This window comes from Hippopotamus amphibius, chromosome 2 (assembly GCF_030028045.1).
Source record: "Hippopotamus amphibius kiboko isolate mHipAmp2 chromosome 2, mHipAmp2.hap2, whole genome shotgun sequence".
Taxonomy (NCBI): domain Eukaryota; kingdom Metazoa; phylum Chordata; class Mammalia; order Artiodactyla; family Hippopotamidae; genus Hippopotamus; species Hippopotamus amphibius.
Window position 1 is genome coordinate 57,290,412 of NC_080187.1, and position 20,241 is coordinate 57,310,652.

Below are 20,241 nucleotides of genomic sequence, written 5' to 3' on the forward strand. Positions count from 1 at the left end.
TGCAAGCAGTCATGTATTATTTCTTAGCAAAACTTGGGAAGAGCATTAGAAAGACAGGAAAGGTGGGGGTGGGAGGAGAGAGTTCATGGGCCAGACATGATGTTTCCTCAATACCTTCCTTTTGCAATGACATCTCCAGTGGGTAAGCCAGGCTGCCTTTGATAATTCACAGAAACCCTTCACTTCTCAACCAGGCCACCGCAGGGAGAGGATGAAGAGGTCCTCCTCACGCATCATGGTGTGGTCTCTCAAGTACCTGGGGACACGGTGCCCTCACCTGGTGGTCCTGCCTCACAGCAGAGGGCCTGACACCTCTTCACTCCTCTGAGCTGACAGCACGTCCGAGTCCAAACTCCTGAGAACACCTGTTGGGTCAGGGAGGGTTGAGGAACAGTTTGCAGCCATGTAAACTGGGAAAGTAAGAGAACAATTATGATCAACAACACACACGCTCTCACATACACACATACTCTCACACACATACACATTCACACACATACACAAAACAAAAGAGACTAGAGCCTGGAAGAAACTGGCTGATACTTGCAGAAATCAGTTGTACTTCGGAAGCATTTCTAATCAGCGTCTGTGAATTTCAACCCAAAATATAATCACACTTGACTTTAAAATGCATTCCCCATATAGGTTACAAAGGGCTTTAAAAAAAAAATCTTCTTTTGTATCATGGAAATGAAAAGCTGAGTTCTCTCTCCCTTCCCCCAGATGGCCTAGGAAGGGATTTGGGGCCCCACGGCCCATCGTGACTCACAGGCAGCTGCTCAGACCCAAGGCTCCCACAGACCTCCAAAGGAGACTGTCCAGAGGTTTGGCTGCCCGTGATTAGGCCCCGAAGAGCTATTCTGTGTTTCTGGCAGTCTACACACACACACACACACACACACACACACACACGCACAAACACACACTTCAAAAGGCAACTGATGAAGTGTAGTCACAAAAACTAACTGGAGTGATGTCATGGTGGGTCAGGGGTGGGGGTGGACTTGGGGATTAGAGACAAATGACAACGTGCACAGGGTCCCTTCTGCAAGGTCCCAAGTGCTCTGCTGCCACCGCAGGTCCACATGACACCCTGTACCAGGGGCCAGAGTCCGTGGTGGAGCCCAGGCCCTGACAATCCCCCAACTTCCACCCTCACCAGTCACTCTGTTGACCTTCCTCAGCTCATTTTGTACACCCCTGTTTCCTGCAAAGCCCATTCTTTTCCAGTTAAAAAAGCCTGAGAGAGATTCTGAAATTCACAAGGTGGTTTAGGGATAAAATGTGTCATAACTTTTCACAATCGAGAGCCTTATAAGGAGAAGAAATATGTTAGAATTTCCCCCAAAACAGAAATATTCTCAGGGGCTGAGGTGAAAATACTACCAACTCGCCATGTGATGGGACCCTGTTCGGACCTGTAGTCACAACAACAGGAAAATGACAGCGTTACAGGGCTGCTGGAGAGCTATGAAAACAGGCCTGGTTTTTGAAACCACAGTTAAGATTGCCCTGTCCCCCCAGGACCAAAGCAGGTGTTTCCAAAGCACCCCAGAAACAGGTCTGGGAAAAGCCTTAGCTCCGCATTGAAGGGCAAGCTCCTTATTTTCTGTGCATCTGGTATTTTACCAAGCTCCAAGTGGGCACCATTGTAGCTGATACGGGTGCTTTAAATGTCACCTTGCTTTTCTGACATCCGGCATGTATGGTAAAGGCGTAGAATAGCTGGATTTAGAATGTCTTGTGCCAGACTCTATATTGCAAGAGTCAAAATTCAGGCTTAGACGTCTGATTATCGAATCATGCAACTTCGGGATTAGTCATGCTAATGAAAGCCATTTGGCCCTGTTTTCTCTGCGAACAAAGCTGTCTGCGTTGGTTCATTTAATCGAGCATCTATCTGGCAATTATTGATATTAAATTGATTTAGTGTTTCGAAAGATGTTTCAGACACTAAACACGGAACTCCCAGTTTATTTTACAGTTGAATACGGAACATGAATTCCTTCCCGAAGTCATCGGCTCTTCGTTTAACCCCTAAATTGTAAGCGTTGATCCCTTCTCCACTGGGCGACTTAATTACTAGCCATCATGCCCTCCTGTATAATTTATTCTCAGAAAATAGACAGAACCGTGTGCAGGGAGGGTCACCTGCATGGGATCTGTTTTTACTGAGGAGAAGGACAATTTGCTAAACGTGTCATGCTTCTTCACCAGACGACCGATGCTATGGCAGAACCAGGAACGGTATCTGCTATTTTATAGGAAAACTCTAAAAGGTGTTTTAAGTCGTTTCCCAAAACACCTCAGTAATTCTCCCAGCATCTCTCAGAGGTATTGCCCAATTTTACAGGGAAGATATGTGAGGGAACACGTATAAGGGTCAAGGCAGGCAAGTGAAACGCAGAGAGGTGAAAAGATTGTCGGCAATATAGACAGTAATTGAACACGATCTCCTCCCTCTTAAGTTTTATCCTGTAGGTCACACTGCCTCCTACGTTACGTGATTGGTATTAACATAAGCATGGGAGATTAATTTTATAGATCACATGGAACGGAGATGACATTTATCTCCACTTTTCGATGAGTCATCTCATTCGGAGTAGGGTAAACATTCAGCCCAGGTTAAAAAAATTAAGAACAAACTTGGTCCATGAACTACTTTATCTCTTGTTTTGTTGTTGTTGTTGTTTTTGCTTTTCTAAATTATAATATCAAAGTCCATCTGCCTAGTTTTGTTCACCAAAAAAAGGCATTATTATAATCTTGGCCAGCCCCAAGATAGAATATATTCCTAACAAAATCATAAAAGATTAGGACAAACTGTTAAGGACCATGAGTTAGATGTCACTGGGCCTTTTATTCTGACTTATATCAAACTTGAACTACAAATGCCCCCCTCACCTCCAACTCAAGACCTTGGATAATGAAGCAGAGAGATGGGAATACATTTTGATCAGCTTGGAACCTGTATTGTTAAAAAATATTGAAGTAGGCATGTTATCAGGAGCAGTAAAATCTTCCTTCCTTTCTTTCTTTCTTTTTTTTTTTTTTCTTAAAAACTGAAGACCTTTAGACATGGACTAGATGCCTAGCTGTTTGTTCAGTGTGGTTTTGTTGTAATCACCTTGGCAAGCTGAGGGCTGGTGAAAGCAATGGGCCTGATTTTTCTGGTTCTGTTGTATTTTAAGGCAGGATTCTACCGGGAGAAGTGGAGGACTTGTAGCTTCAATTCAGGTCAAATGAACAGCCAATACATTCGAACTCATGCATGGGACAAGATGACTTCTCTGGGATGATGCCGGGCCAGTGGCTTTTCTGAGCAATTTCCAGCGGTGGCTGTCCTGCTCATGGGTTCGCCAGGGAGAGGCTGGCATTGGATCACTGGTGTCCGAGTCGGCAGAGAACACTGGGCTGGAAGAGTTGCCTTTCTCCCAGCCCGGCCGCGCGACCTTCTATGCATCTTCCCCAGGGAGCTGTGTCCATAGCTTTCCCATGCTCTTGGACCCAGTCCTGCTGCTTGCTGAGAAAGCTGAACAGGCTCTGTAGCCTCTGAGTGAAGGGCTGAGATGTTGTACTTCCAGGTCAGCTGTTTGACTCCCCAGAGGAAGTCTTTTTTTTTTTTTTTTTTCCGTTAATGGCTGTGTTCTGTTATCCACCGAGTGGGGAGAAACCACAAACCCAACTCCAAACTCTAGGGCAGGGAAGGCTCATTTGGGTAAAACCCAGTCTCAGGTTTTTGCAGATTATTTGACATTGAGCACGTTGTTTATCCAGGCCTTCCTTTCCCCTCAAGATGTTAAAATTTTAGTCATGTACTTAACTCTCTGTCGCATCCTGAAAAGAACTTGCAGTGGTTCTTTTGGGTTATGAGCGCTTCTTTCAAAGGCATCTTGGAGGGAGAGAAAGCCAGTGGCACCAAGAATTGCAACAGAGTTTTGGGGACTAGATGCAACTTTTATATTTTTCTGTGCTACCCTGTCTCGTGTGTGTGTGTGTGTGTGTGTGTGTGTGTGTGTGTGTGTGTGTGTGTGTGTTGATGCAATAATGCTATCTGTTCTAGCAGAGGAAATGAGCAGTTGAACTATTTTAAAGTTTAGGATCTTTGTAGATATCGAATACCCCCGCGGTTGGTTTCTTTACTGGAGTCATCCTGATTATATGGTTTCAAGTGACTATATTATGTACTGCAGCAGGCTTTAAGAATAGATCTCATTTAATGAAGGGTAGGAATAAGTACCAGAAATCAACTTCAATCTTTACAAATGGTCTGGACTTGTACAACACCGTGTAACATAAAACCAGGTTTAAAAAAAAGATAAAATCTCATCAGTTGGGATGTTATTTGGAAAGCTGGAGTTTGGCGAGGCTCAGTCGAGGACTTTTGAACCCTGAAAATGAACTCAGGGTCTTGTTTTAAGCAAACTGGGGCTGACTTGTGGGCGTCACATGAATCTGCCCCCCTTCACATCTAGCCTCCCTTTGAACCTGGGGTGAGAAATCCCAGTAGCTCAAATGGGGTGGAGGGCTTTATGCCTAGCCTCCATTTTTGGAAATAAAGTGGCTCAGTTTCATGTCTTGTTTTGGTGATCCAGTGCAGCGATCCTATGGTATGGAAGGGAAAGGTTAGAAATGCGGGATGGCCCAGGAAAAGGGCCCAGGGACTGCTTCTGTCTCCCATGGAGAGGCTGGGGTCTAGATGGTTTCTGGTTCCATCATGAGACTTTTTGTCAGAGCCTTCGTTTTTTAAAAAAGAAAATGAAAGAGGAGATTCTGGTTCTCTACTCATGGGCGAAGTGAAAACTAACTAGTGAGTGGTCTTTCTGAGATGACCAGAGTTAATACAAAATTGTATTCTAGACAATGAGAAAAGAGGAACAGATAGAAATCTCTTAATGACATTTAAAAGAAAGGTTTCATTTTTTGGTACTAAGATTTGGAAACCTCCAAAAAGTTAGTGAGATCCCACAGAGTGAACAGAGCACTTAGAATCAATAAAGTTTGAATGAAAAAAAATGGAAATAATATCTGATTCCTAGAACTTCGTGTAGATTATATAGGGGTTGGGTTGAGATTAGACAAATGTAATCATAGTCTGCTCAACTGACAACACTCTGGAATATTATTAGCTTTATCTGAATGCCTTTTGTATCAAATTCTTGACCTGATTTTTGTCCCAGTTTCTCATTTCTATCAACTCGGTTTAGTTCTTTCTTTAAGGAAAAAAAAAAAGTTAAAAAAATTCTAATGAAAGCCGGCTGACTCCACTCTGAGTAACATAAGAAAATCTGTTTTGCTAAGGGAGCGACAGAATATTGAAATACCTGGTTTTATATTTTTATATGGGTTTGGCAAATGCAGTCTGAAAGTGGCTAATATGATACCCGACCTGGTGTTAATAGCCAATGATAATTCCATATGTACCACCTGCTACCTGTCAGGTTACACGTTCTTTCTTTTTCCCTTTTTTGGCATGAAGGTTACATTAGCTGTGAATGTGGGTCTTCATGGCTGGAGTGGAGGCGAGCCGTCATACTTTTCAGACGAAATCGAGCTTTGATGTAATTATCATCTTGATTTCTTTTCTGCAGTCACCCCTTCTTCCCAACTCAACTCCCCCCCCCCCCCATCAACTTTGATGAAGCCCTTAAAAACCACAACACACCATCCTGAATTTGGAAACTGGGAGGAGAGAGAAGAGAAAGGGAAAGAGAGAGAATGAATCACAGGCATAAACTAGAATGATGCTCATGGAGCAAAATCCTCCTGCCAAAAAATAAAATTAGAGAAATTTCCTGGAATGTATCTATGAGGGGAAAACCCATCAGCCAGAGATGTGGATTTGTGAACTAATTGCTTTACACCTTTGTGTTTAAATGCCCCTAAGTTGTTTCTCTTTCCTCCTAAGAACTTGTCAGGGATTTTTCAAAAGCAAGCTATACATGGGTCACAATTGTTTCCCTTTGCTCTCTCCCACTGGTACATAGTTACAAATTGGCTGGAGAAAGCTGAAGAAAATACCCCCCGAACACCAAAACCAAAACCACTTTCCTGTCAATACAGGGGTCTTGACTAGGCGACCTGACTGGCTCTTTCCATCTCTAAGACCCGCCCCAGAGTTGGTAGGATGCTCGGTCCAACACGTTAAGGAAGGAAGCAGGGAGACAGACCCTCTCTCTCACTCTGAATTTAACCATTAAACACTTTTTGGCTTTAGAAAAATAGATCCGCACACGTTCCCGAACTACTGAGCAACCAGATTTTCTCTTATAACCACTCAAAATGGGGTGTGGGGAATCTGAAAGACAAGCACAATGCATTAAAATGATTTTTCTTGAAAGGCAAAGACGTTATTAAAGATTTCCACTGCCATTCGTATATTTTTTGGAAAGGAAATAATTTTAGCTTCTTATTAATATTATTATTCCAGCTGTTGTTATGTTCCTTCTGAGTAACTCAGAAAGGCACAGAAAGCTCCCTTTCTTTTAGGCTTTTAAAAATCTTCCTGAACCATTTAATCTCTTCAGATGGGGACCAATGGCAAAGGCTATTGTTTGGCTCAGAATAACGGTCCAAATGTCTTATGTGTCCAAACTATGCAAGTAATAACATTGCTTCGCTCAGAAACATTGCAGCAGCTTTTTCCAGGTGCTTTCAAAATATTTTTCTCACTCTGGTTAGTCACTACAGTAGCCCCAGGAGGTAGCTGTTCTGGGTTCTCCTTCCAGATAAGTGGGAAAGGAGTCTAATCAATGCCTCTCAGGGCAGAAGCAGAAGCTACCCCTCCATTGGCCCCCTAGCATCTGCTCCTGGCTGTGGCCACAGGCCTCTGAGGGATTAGTGCACTTTCTTGTCAAGTCTCAAGCTAGCTTACGTCTTAGCTTTGTCAAAAAAAAAAAATGTTGGCTGGCTAGTAAGGGAGAAGATATATTTGGTTTGGTAATGAACCTGGGAAAATTGTTTCCCATTCTTCAGAGAAGTTTTTATTGTGTATAGAGTCACTATAAAAAAAGAACAAAATTGCAGTGACAGAAAGCCAAGATCATTTCAGGTGGCTCCATCCTTTTGGCCTAACAATCTTTTGGCCGCTGATATTAGCGATTTCGCTGAGTGGAAAGGGCCAAGGAGCTCTATTTTCTCTAAAATTCTATTTCCTCTCTCTTTGAAGGTTTAATAACGTCCCTGCCAGAACACACGTTTCCCACTTTGTGTTTCTAGAATCTCGATTTGCATGGCTACCTATTAAGCTTACCTTGGCCTCCTAGATTCCCACCCAGCTTCGAATTTTCTAACCGGTCATCTACCCATACCTTGAGTTCTCCTGATCCTGGTTTATTTGGGGGGTCAAAAGTAAGCCTCATGCTTGGTTGTAAAACTGTATAGTTTCACATTTTCAAGCGCACAGATGCATACGTTTCTTTGAGACTCTACTCTTCAGCATTAAAGAGGGACCCTTCATTGTAATCATTACCGAATGGATACAGTACTAATGGAACTTAATTGTTTCCACTAGATGGATCTCGGGTGCTTTTGGCAGCGAAAATGAAAATGATTCCAAATACCATCAAAGGGATTTATAAGCACCCGGCATGCAGAGTGTTTTGATATACAGTAGAGTGTTAATATCATTATCTCTCCTAATACAACATACGGTTACTTTAATCCTCTCCCGCCTCTGTGATCTTGGAAGATCCGACGGATAGAAGGCAAAGAATAAAACACTATATACAAGGAGACAAAGGGAGAATTAGTCCTCATCCTCTGAATGTGATTTTTTTTGATTGTTTGAATGTTGGCTTCAAATATGTACCTTTATCAATACTGACTTCTTATCCTCCACGCTAGTTTGAGTTTGTATGCAACATCAAACATACCTTTTCACACATGTTCTTTCCAGATTTTTTTTAACACTTACTTAGCAGTTTATAGAAGGAAGTGAATGATCTCCTCAAGCTGCTTACAAATTAAAAAAAAATCTGTGCTTATTAATTATGCAGGATTAGTCTAATTATAATTCAGCAAATTAATTAGCGACAGAAGGTGTTCTGAAACATTGGAGTACATTTGCATGTTAAATGGAGAGGCTAGTCTGTAATATATGTAAATTTATGCATGGCTTCATAGTTTAATTTAAAAATTTGCAGCTGCATATGGTATGGGAGCAGGTGAAAAGTCAGTTTTAGTTTAATGATGCTAACAAACATTGGATGGTGTCCTGTCTTAGCAGGAGAATGCACTCATATCTGCTAATCTATGATTCTGTCATCAGAATATAACATTACATAGACTCTCAAACTCAAGGTCATTAGTGAATGGACCCATAGGTGCAATAGGTATAAAGCTGGAAACGGCAGAGAGAGGCAAGAACAGGAGGAACCCAAACTCTGAGCTTCGTTTGCTGCCTTTTCCAATATTGCACATGGAGTCATTTGGCCTTAGTTTCAGAAAGTAACACTCCAGCCTGTGTAAAGAGGAGCATCTTTTTGTCTGACTGGTATCTATTCTGTCAGGTGTAAAATAGTTGTCCAACCTTGATTCCCTTTCCAAATATTCACATTTGCACTTCATTTCAATTTCCTGGAGCCGTGGGAAAGTTATTACCGAGTTATGAATTAATGGTAGGGTAGAGAGTTTTACACATTGGCCTCAACCATCTGGCAAAACAGTAAAACCAGCGGACCAGGCAGCAGCAAAGGGCTCTTGGTGTAATTGGTGTTCACTGCTCAGCCTAGCATAGACGAGCTTCGCGGGGAGGGCAGAAAGGCGGGAGGGGGAGGGGAAGGCTGCAGAAGGGGAGAAGAGGCTGAAGGAGTAGGATGGTAAGGACCCATTAAGCTGATGGCTGGCTAATAACTTCATTTCTCTCCTTCACCTGAGTAGTCATGGCATCAGAAAGGGAAATAGATTCGTATTCTAATTCAGAAGTCTCACTGCAAGAGGTTTTCTGAAGTCAGTCTATGGCATGTTCAGTTCTGCTCAGTCTTTTTTCTTCCTTGGTGAGAAGCGAGAGGAAAGAACAGGGCAAAGAGGAGAATATGGGTTAAAAACAACAACAGGAAAGGAAAAGATGGAAACGTGCACATTGCAAAGAGCCCTCCAAAGACATTTGATGAGAACGATTGGAATTACAAACATGCTCTTAGTGTTGTGCTTCATTCCAATTCAAGCCCAAAGAGTTCAATTATTATTTTCATTAATGGTGTCAGATTTTCATCTGAGTGCAAAAACAAGGACTTTTCCTTAGAGATTTTTTTCCCTACAAGCCTCCTAGTGCCAAGTAATGGAATTCAGGAGAGTGAAGACGTGTCTGAATACAGAAGAAAAAAAAATCCCAACTCGTAACCCCAGGTCCTCAGAAACTGTAGTGTGTTGCTGGTCAGAAATAAGTGGGGAATCAAGTAACCCCTGTTTTTGCACCTCGGTGGCTGTTTACAGTCAATTGCTTGCCACTTGAGCTTTGGGAGACATTCACTTCAGAAGACATCACAAAATGGCTTTGAAATGAAGTCTGTGGATACGGAGTCAGAATTACACAGTGGGGGAAGTCGCTCCCTCCGGGGCCTAAATGAACACAGCAGATCCCATGCAGGAGGCAGTGTGTTTGGTAACGTAGGGTCTATTGCCAAAGTGAAATGCCACTTCCAGGAGCTTGTAATTGGAGTGAATGCCCAATAGAAAATGCTTCCATGGGGCCCGCTGCCAGTTAGCGGGTGTACGCAGCTCTGAATTCTTTTGCCTGACCATACTTTACTGGAAACCGTGATGAGGATTTTGACCTACCATCTTTTTGTTGTTGTTGTGCTTTTCCTGCAATCTGTTGTAATGGATTAATTACATGTTCTTTTTCTTTTCTTTTTTTTCCCCCCTTTTAAAGTACCTCTCCCTAAGAATTAAGGGAAGTTCTTCAAGTGGAGTATATACCAATATTGGAGAGATAAACAGTGCAGAGAGAACCAGGTTTGAATCTGTGGCAACTCCCCTCTGGTATAGTTTTGTTTGGAAAATGGGCCGTTTTAAAGTGTGGTGAGGGAGAAGGGGTGATTCAGGGTAGGGGGGGTGTGGTGAATGGAGATGTTACCAGGCACTTACCCAAACACTTTGTCTGGATAACTAACCCTCACTATTGGCCTACGAGGTCATGTTACAGAGGATGAAACTGAAGGTCCCTGTTGAAGTATTAAGCAACAACAACAACAGCAATAATAATAATTGCAAAGGCCTTGACATCATCTGGAAATGGCTTGAAAGGAACACCCCAGTGAGATGCCCCACATAGGACTAAAATTATCTGCTGCCGAAGGAATTCACTTGCTGGTCTATTTAAAAATCTTCAGTGCAGAAGACTCTCCTCTGTCCCCTGGGTAATGCTTTCAAAATTTAGCTTTGGTGACTTATTCTCAAAAAATTTTTCCAAGACTTAATTCAACTTCTTATGTTACACATTTGACTTCCGTTTTTTTTTTTTTTTTTCCTCCATAGTCTTGATGGACAAATGACTTTGCATCTTCTTCACCCACTCGAGCAACATTTTACGTTCTTTTTTGTAGAGGCTACAGCCTTTTTGTAGAGGCTACAGCTACATGGTCCTCTTTGGACCATGTAGGTTCTTGAGATGTCTTATTTTCCAAATATCTGATAGACTTGCTTATCTTCCTCTGCAAACTCCAATACAGCCACACAATTTCTAGAGAACAGAATTTCTATCCCTAATAGGAATGATAGACATTGTTGTTGGTTTGCTTGTTTTATTTTGCAACATGAAGAATGACTCCATTCTTATTTATAGAGAGTAAGATGAAGAAGGTGATATGATCCCTTATGTAGATCCATGAGGTACTGGTCCCCTGAAAAAAAGAACTGCTTGGCTACATGTTTCATCTTTTCCTTCAGAAGAAACTTGGCCAAGCTCCCACCTTAACGATGTTTTTCTGCGTCAGACAAACCTGAGGTCCACCCTGGGCTCTTCCACTTACTAGCTATTTGACTTGGGCAAGTAATCTAACTTTTCTGAGTCTTACTTCCTCTATAAAATAGGGATGTTATTTCTCCTACTATCAAAGTTGTGGGGGGGGGATTAAATGAAACTGGTGAATAATATGAAGTCAATGAACAGGGGCTATTTATTTATTATTATTATAATTATTATCACAATTAGACTTTTAGCCAAGGGGAGTTAGAGAGAGTGAATGTAATCAGAAGTAAGGAAATATATTCCTTCAAACATTTCTGTAAACTTAAATGTTTCAGATCTGAAATGGGCTTCCATTGAAATCATGCAGGTGAATAAGCTGTTGCGGTAATATAATCATTTAAGAATACTTGTAGAGATGAAAGATTCTGTACCTACTCTGTTCGTGTATTTATATTCACATTTTAAGGAGTCATTTAAATAAATGGATTGTAAATAAATGGATTGCATAGAAAATCAGCTTATAAAAATGAATATTTGATTTAAGCTTAAGTAAATCAGTCAAAAATTTTAAATTATCTACTCTTTCCATGGATCTTCTTGGGTCTATTGTACCAGCTGCCACCTTACCAAGCAGATCTCAAGTAGCAAGCATTCTCAGATGTCCCATTGTCAATTTTTTTAGGGAGTAGCTTGGAAGTTTGAACTCCCAGAGTCTCTTCATTTTTGTGGACTTGAGTCAGAGTCTTCACAAGGCCTTAGAGCTTCAGGGCCCTTTCTAATCTTGGGCTGACACCTCAACAACCAACAGATTGATCAAGGGCACATCATCTTCAGGCCAAGGCAGGGGCCCACTGCTGTCCTTCTCCTTGCTTGGGTTGCCTGAGTTTGGATTCTATTGGAGGCTTTTGGGGGAGGAAAACGTGATCTCTCTATTGTCAGAAGGTTCAAAGAGAATATTACAGGTAAGCCCTAGATTAAAGCTAGAACATTATCTCTGTGTTTTACATTGGTCTCCAGTGGAAACCAGTCACTTGGGGGTTTGCCTGGCATCTAAAGCAGAATAAGCTGCCATGCGGGCTATTCTTAGAGTATGAAAATGGCCCCATGGACGTGTCCATCCAGCACGACTTCTCCCTCTGCCCGTAAAGAATGTAAGCTTGAAAGAATCCTGGGAGAAGAGAGGTAACTGCCCATTTCTTTCAAGTATGATTTTATAATTCAGCCCATCCCAACATGTGGTAGTTCTCACAAATGATATGAGAGTGTTCTAAGAGAAAGGGATTATTTTCTATTCAGAAGCATGCACAAACAAGGAAGTCAGTTGTATTTTAATTTACTGGACTCTGGAAAAGGAGGTTTAGCAGTTAATCCAGATGAAATGTGTCTTCCTCAAAAATCAATAGACATAGACCTTTAAGCACCCACATGGTTTATCAACTCTATACATGGCTCAGGCTTTAGTGCCAACCTGTGTATGTGGCCATGGTGGCAGAGAGAGAACAAGATACAGCATCCCTGCTCTTGGCCCTTGGAGACTGTGGGGGTGTTCCCATCTCCATGGATGTGGCCATGTCACCACAGAAGCAGTTTCCAAGGTAGATGGAATTAGAATTTTTTTAAGGGAATAAGGAATGAAATTTCAAAGTGAAAGGTACTTTACATGTTATTTTGCATAGAGTAAGGCTCTGCATAATGGTAGCTGTTACTAGTGGCAAGTTCACATTCTTTTTTTTTTTTAATTTGTTAATTGTTTATTTATCAAGAGAAACTATTCCTTAGCCCAGATATTCACAGTTCATAGTTTTATAGTTCAGGAACATAGGCAAACTTATATGGAACTCAACCCAAAGAAATTCTTTATATTCCAGAATCACTATGCACTCTGAAAGATACCAGCCTTCCTCATCTCCTCAAAATCTTTCATGGAATCATAATTTCTGTAGAAATATGCATATGCCTTCTCTCTTGGTTCAGCCACAGCAAACTTACAGAAAGTTGCAACTCCCAGGGAGACAATGAATGCTCCAACTATATGAAATTGCAGATGGGTGGCCAAAAGGCCACGCATCTGAGGTTTCGTCAAAGAACTGGAAGTCATAGTAGTTTTTCTCCTGACAGCTCAACAACGATGTCCTTCCAGACAGATGGAGAAATAGACCCACATTCTTTTGATATACACCCGTCTAATCTTTTCCTTGAAAGAAGACTTTGTGCCTTTCACACTGCTTTCCGAAAGATTTTTTGTATTGTAATTCTTTAGAAGGCGCTAGATCTTGGATTTCTAATTGGAGGTCAATTGAATGGCCTCTTTCACAATTCTGGAGAAATCCTATGCTGGGTTTTGTACCAGTCAGATCATTGGCTATAATCTCGAAGTCTGGCATGAATCTTAAGCAGTTACTCTTCCTGTGATTTACAGATTCCCCACTGCCCCCACCACCGGACCCGAACTCTGTACCCTATTTGCACATCTAGTCTGAGTCTCAGTTTTCACTTGGGATGGGCTCAGGAAATGTCTAGAGCCACCTAGGAGCTTTTATTGTGTTCTTGAACAATGCTGAGTGTTCTAATATTCCAGAGATTGGGAGGAGAAGAGATTTCTGGGGTGCTAGGTAATCCTCTGGGATCTTATTCAGACTCATATTCAGGGGTCTCCAGGCTCATCCCAGAAACCGAAGAGGCATATTTTGAATAGTTTGCTTGTGTGCCCCATGAAGGCAAGGATTTTGTCCCTCTTGTTTGCCATTCCGCTGAACCTTCGTGGCACGTACTCCACACTTAATAATTGGCCAAATGACTAAATGAAGGAATTCAGCAGGGGGTTTCAGGCGTAAGCATTTACTTCCATGCAGCTATCTTTGACCTCATGTTTTCCTTTTGGGGTACCTATAGTCCTCTCGCTCCCTCTCCAAGAAACCAGAATCCTTCATGATTTTTTTTTCATTGTTGTTTTTGATTTTTTTCAGACTATGTTTTCTGAAGTTTCTTTTAAAAAGTTATATTGAGATATAGTTTCCATACTATAAAGTTTACCCATTCAGAGGGTATCATTCAATGGCTTTTTGTATATTGACAGAGTTGTGCAACCATCACCACAATCTAATTGGTGCAGGAAATAGAACACCAGGTGGAGCTTGCTGCCAGAAAGACCCAGGTTCAAATCCTTGTTTCTGCCACTGACAAGCAGTATGGTCTTGGGGCAAATTTCTTAAATTCTTGGAGCCGTTTTGTTTTTCCTAGCTGTGAGATGATTTGTCACTCATGCGGTTGCTGCAAGAAATAAGTGAGGCATTGAATGTCAAGGATACAGCTCAGAGCATGGCACAGAGCTGACATTTAGCAAAACTCCCCTCCCTGCCCCGCCAGCTGTGGCCCTTGTACCCTTCAGCTGCTCAACCACACAGGATGATGAGCTGGGACAGAGATGGCTCTGATCTGTGATATTCCTGAACTACCTTCTCCTGCCACTGAAGCACAGAGAAAGGGTACTAAGAGAATAGTGCCTCTCCCTCAACAACCGGCCCATCAGTCTCCGGGTCCCACCAGCTCTGGCCAAGGTGTCAGCCAAGATGCCCCACTTTCCTTGCTTGTTCTTAGCTGTCCTTGCTTGTTCTTCTTTCACAGTCTCCCATCAGGGTGTTTGTCCTCTCTTTCAGAAAACCCCTGCATATACCCCCACTTGGACTTCAATAAGTCACAGACTTGTCTCCAGTGATTTCTTCTCCCAATGTCGCCATATCTGAAGGGTTGTCAACTCTACACATTTTTTTCTTTGCAATCACAGAATATTAAGGTTGGAAAAACCCTAAAGATAATCCAGTTAAACCCTCCTTTTAACAGTTGAAGAAACTGAGACCCAGAGAAGGAAGCAACTTGGTCACATAGTGGTAGGAGCTCAAGACTAGTACACTGTCAGCATTTAATAGATACCAGTGCAGTGAAGGAAAGCCTTTGGATCTGTTCTATTGCCTCACTTGACCCAGGAACCAGATTGAAAGCTGAGGGCTTGAGTTCAGATTTTGGACCTCACTCTCTAATCCTCTTTCTCTAATAAAACAAGGATAAACCTGTCATCATTAGCGTTCACTCCTAAGGAATGAGATCAGAAGCCTTGCAGATTGTACCATGCTAAGTGGTTAGAATATTTCTGGAGTCAACATTGTTTGGAGAAAATGAAAATTACAACTTCCATCCTGATGAGTCTCTGCACATTTGGTCTGAATCTTATAATTCATTTTGGTTTCCCGTTGCTGAGTGGAGAGAGCTGACATTTTCCAGGCTTCGGGGGGATCTAGACTCAGGGGATTTAGTCCCTGCAAGCTACCCTATGGTTAATGGATGGGATGGTTAGTAGAGGGTTCTGTACCAAGCCCCTGAGCATGGTGGGTGGAGGGGGTGAAGGGGAGGAAAGCGGGAGACAGTAAAAGGAAGAGAAAAAAATTGGAGATGTCAGTAAGCCCCAGAATTCCTTTAAATTGATTTCTAGGTACACATCTAAAATATGCAGGTCATAATTTCTGGTGCTAGCCATTTAGAAGTAGCTATGCCTTCTTTTAGAAAGTACTGTACAACTTTAGAGCTTTTTCTTTCTCTCTCTCTTCCCCCCCCCTCCATCCCCCACTTCCCCTCTGTGAACAGGATGTTATATCCTTAATGTGCAGGGGGCTGTGTAGGTTACAAACTCAGACCCCACACCAGCAAAAGAGTCAAAACTGGGTGTTTTCTAGCCAAAGAACTGTTAAGGGTCCTAATTTAAAATGAATAAAGCCTTTCAGCAGGCCCCTTCTTTCCCTAAATCAATTTGATTTTATGTAAACACTTATCTCCTTTGCACTTTCGTACCATTCATATAATAATGCCTTCATGAACATTAATGTTTTCAGCAGATACATTTTGGAGAAGGGGGGTGTGGGTAGGTGAGGGAAAATAAAACACACAGAATGCATTATAAGGAGCCCAGTTGTGGCAAAACTTTCCAAAAACCAAGGAATTTGTGAGAAAAAGAAAATTTGGTTTTAGCAGGGGAAAAGATGTAAATCACTGATAGGGGAGGGGCAGGTGTTGGAGGGCAAAGGTGGTGTGAGGGCAGGGGTTATTGTTTGGAAAGAGACTGAAGTGAGAAAAAGGTCAGTTTTAAGTCTTTTGTGAGAGCATCTCCAGGCATTTTGAGTGGCTGTAGGTGACCCTCCAGGAAGGCACAAGTGAAAGAAGGCTTCTCCTTAAAAAAGAAGATGTTTGAATTCTGATCAATCTGTTCTTAAGTACAAGCAGCTCTCCTTTCTAACGCACTCTGGCTGCTCTGGACAGACACCCCACTGCACTTTCGAAAGCAGAGGCGGGTTGTAAATGTGCCCACTGCATAAAGCAGCAAGGAGCATTTCCTCTGCCTTGTCATTCTCTGCCTGGCACCTCCGATAAAGGCCCTGGGCACCTTCATGGCCCAGGAAGCAATGCCTACCCTCCTACCCCAGCAAAGATTCAAAGAGAGAAGTGGAAAGCAGATGCTATAAAATTATGAAAAAAAAAATTTAGCTGTTCTGTCCAAATTCACACCCAATCTTATTCATTAACAGGGGTCAGTGACACTTGGCCAAATATTTTTAGCAAATCTAGAGAAAACGCTCTGAAGAGGGCAATTCCTCTTCTCTCCTCTTTCATCATTTACTGTTTATCTTCCCATCAGATTTTCTTTTTTTTTTTTCAAGTGCTAAATACAATTAATTGGAGAGCTCTCTAATTCTTTCGTGTGATTGTTAAAGAAAGAAAAATAAACAGAAGGTCACCATGAGAACATCTCACCAACCGTTGCTGTAAAATAGAATTTTTGGAAGCATTGTTGATTTCTACTTATTTTTGTTGGTAAATCCTGGGAAAAAATGTATATCTTTTCCTTTAAAGTTCTAATTCAAGGCATGGATGTGAGAGTTCTGAAGGGACTTTGGGACTGTGGTAAAATTTCGTTGTCATAGTAACAGAAAGGGAAATAGGCCTCGCTCACCTGGGACTTTAGCACTGCAAAAGCTGGATTTTTTTTTTTTTAAGGAAAAGGACTCTGCAAGTGAAATAAATGAAAAACTTATTGTATTTTGAAACAAAATTCCAAACATTAAATAGGCAAATGGCTGAAAAGACCACTTCTGCCATTTTTCTTGATTTCTGTACTCCTTTGATCAAAGAAGCTCAATGTAAAAAGTGGACAAAAAGGTTATCTAGGAGAATATTGGTTTAAAGATATGTCTTATGAATGATAGCCTCAGACCATTATTCTGTACCTTTGTATTTTTCTGAATAATCTGTAAGAGGTCTGAAAGGACATTCACATTTGTTACTAATCATAAAGACCCCAGCATATACCTGCACAGACTATCTCTGCATAGTAACATTATTTTCTGATTTTATATCCATCAATTGAAAATATGAGGCCCTTTTGTGTGTGAGGGTTTACATGTGAGGTGTGTGCGCGTGAAGATGTGTGTGGCCAGGGGAAAGCCGCATATGTGAGGAACCCTGGGATTTTGGGCTAAGTCATGCCATTTCTAACCCTCTGGAGCAAGATAATATTGTACAGCAGGAGTCACTGCTGCTTGTAGAGCCTTTTTTTTTTTTTTCTTTTCTTTTCTTTTCTCTCTCTCTCTTTTTTTTTTGGAGAAAGCATGCCCTAGCCACTCAGGGGTGGGGGTGCAAACCAGAATCCAGCTTGTGAACCACTTCACAACCCTCAACAGTGATGGAGCCGACTTGGGACCAAAAACATCCAAATCTGCAAATTGCAGAGGGTCAGCTACGTTCCTTCACAGGCAGGGTTGGCTGAAATTCCCCAGATCTGAAATCCAATCACTTTCCAATCAAAGCTAATATAATACAGATATATCCTCTTAAAACATGTTTACTTAAAAAATGTAACACATTTCTTTCTCTTCACAGGTTCTTTTTAAAATTTTTCCTCAAGTGCAATCAGAATTGTTTGAAAACAGCAGGAAACCCAAGGGACATGAGAAGGTTTCAGGTAAGGGGCCCGCCGTTCTTTCCTGGTAAATAAGTCATCTTGTTTTCTCTCTCCTTAGCACTCTTCTTTTTTTTCTTCTTTTTCTTTTTTCTCCTTTTTCTCCCCCTTAGAAAACATTATTCACGGATGCTGCTAACAATAAAAAAAGATAACTCTAAATGATCAGCCTCTTCAGATGGTACTGAGGGTTTCTTCATTTTGTAGTGTTTAAGGCCTTCTGCCTCCACTGCCAGAGCCCCAGGGGAGGGGCACCAACCCAGGCTGGAGATTTGATTTTAAGCCCTCAGGCTGCCCTTCGCACACACAGCTGCCCACAGCAGGAACCGTGTTCTTGATATTCAGCCACCTTGGGATTTTTCAAAGCAGCTTCTCGGTGCTTTCTGCAAGCAACAGCCTCTTCCCTTCCTCTGCCACCGATTAACTATTCAGTGGTCTCTCTCGGAGTCTCTGGGAGAGCAGCAGCCCAAGCAGCCGTGGTCACTTTAAGATCTCAGCATGACAACAAGACCCACGGGACAGTAACCCAGCTGCCTGGCAGTTAAATCTGCCACCGGTTTCAGCACCCCTGCCACTGATGCACTGGGGCTGCAAGCTAATAAAAACACAGAGCGAGGCAAAGTGTGTCAGGTTGGAGACGCGAGGAAGCAGCCCCTCTTGGCCCCCTTCCTTCATCGTTGAAGGACCCACATTTAATCCACCAAATGGTTTTCCTGCCACTCACGCCCAATCGAAATACCGCCCGCTCCTTTGCCCATAGAAAAATGGAAAACACGTTAAACAATAGTTTTCAAGCTTGAGACTTAAAAAAAAAAAATCCTGGCAGCAACGTGAGAGATGGGGATTATTAGCCTCACGTTTCTGGTGGGGAAAGCGAGGTTCTGGGAGTTTAAGTAACTCGCCTCTAATCACCGGAAGGAGGTGGTGGAGCCGGGAGGCAGGAGGATGCGTCTGCCCAAACTCTTTCCACCGGGCCCTAGGTTTGCGGCGTGTGCAGCTGCTAGGTTTACGCTTCGCTGTTGCTTTTTATTTTTTTATTTTTTTTGGAAATTCTTAATAATTTCTGAACAAGGGGCTGCACTTATTCATTTTCCACTGGACCCCACAAATGATGTTGCTGCTTCTGCCTGTTGCTCAAAGAGCTTCTGTGGTTTAGCAGCAGAGTCATTAAAGAGTTAATAGGAGAGATGGGTACATGCAAGGCCAGCGTGCATGACCTTGAAAAACAAAAATTCCTGTAATTTTTTCACTGCATCATAGGTATCAAACAATCTTGCTGTGACTGGGACACTTTTTTGTTCACTGCTTAGCACTAACACCAGCCTCTCTTAAACAAGTTAAATAGCTCTCCATCCTGCAGACTCTTCTTCTGCTGTATGATAAGAAGACAGGAATAAAATGATTTTCTGGGGGGGGGGTGCTCAAGGAGGAACAGTGTGCATAGTGAAAGTTTATGGTACTCGTTTCCAAATGGAAGCGTAAATAATTTCAGTCCAAAAAAGAGTAAAATTCAAAAGAATTCCGAAGTGCCCAGATGACCAAAGCTTAGCTTTCACGTCCATCTGGAAGAAACAGAGGCGGGGAAAGAAGCCGGCCCCTTAGATTCCTATCCACCCTTATTCTCTACCTTCGCTTCCAAAGAGATTTAAAGTTAAGACAATACCTTGTCATTTTATTTATCCCAAATTTTAGAAATGTACTCACTAAGCAATTGCACCTAATATTTCCTCTACCCCAGTTATTTACTAAGTGACATTTGTAACGTGCCTGAATTTTTTCACAGGGTTAGAATAAATACTGTTCATCTCAAAATACGAGGAATTCTCATCCTATGTGAATGTACTTGACTTTTACAAAGACATGGGAAAATATATATTTTTTAAGTTTGTGGATTCTATGACTGTCTTATTTCTGGGGTAGAGCTAAAGTCAATTGGAAAAAAAATTTTGCATTTTTTATTGAGATAAAATTCATCTAACATATACTCACCATTTAAACCATTTTAAAGTGTGCAATCCAGCGGCTTTTAGTATATTCACAGTATTGTACAAACATCACCACCATATCATTCCAGAACATTTCCATCATCCCAAAAAGAACCCCCATACTTCCCAATTCCCTTTTCTCTCCACCCACTGACAACCACTAATCTACTTTCTGTCTCTACATATTTGTCTATTCTGGACATGTCCTATAAATGGAATCATATAATATGTGGCTTTTTGTGTCTGGTCTCTTTTACTTAGCATAATGTTTTCAAGGTCCATCCATGTTGTAGCATGTGTCAGTATTTCATTTCTTTTTAGGGCTGAATAATATTCCATTT

At 41.8% G+C, this 20,241-nt stretch overlaps 1 protein-coding gene across 1 annotated transcript in view; it reads left to right on the plus strand.

Annotated features, from left to right (window-relative positions):
* Window positions 1-20,241, plus strand: part of EBF2 (EBF transcription factor 2) — a 193,039-nt gene that overhangs the window by 117,030 nt on the left and 55,768 nt on the right. The window contains exon 7 of the mRNA XM_057724418.1: window positions 17,837-17,918. Coding sequence (XP_057580401.1) covers window positions 17,837-17,918 — 82 coding nt within the window. The remainder of the gene's footprint in view (window positions 1-17,836; window positions 17,919-20,241) is intronic.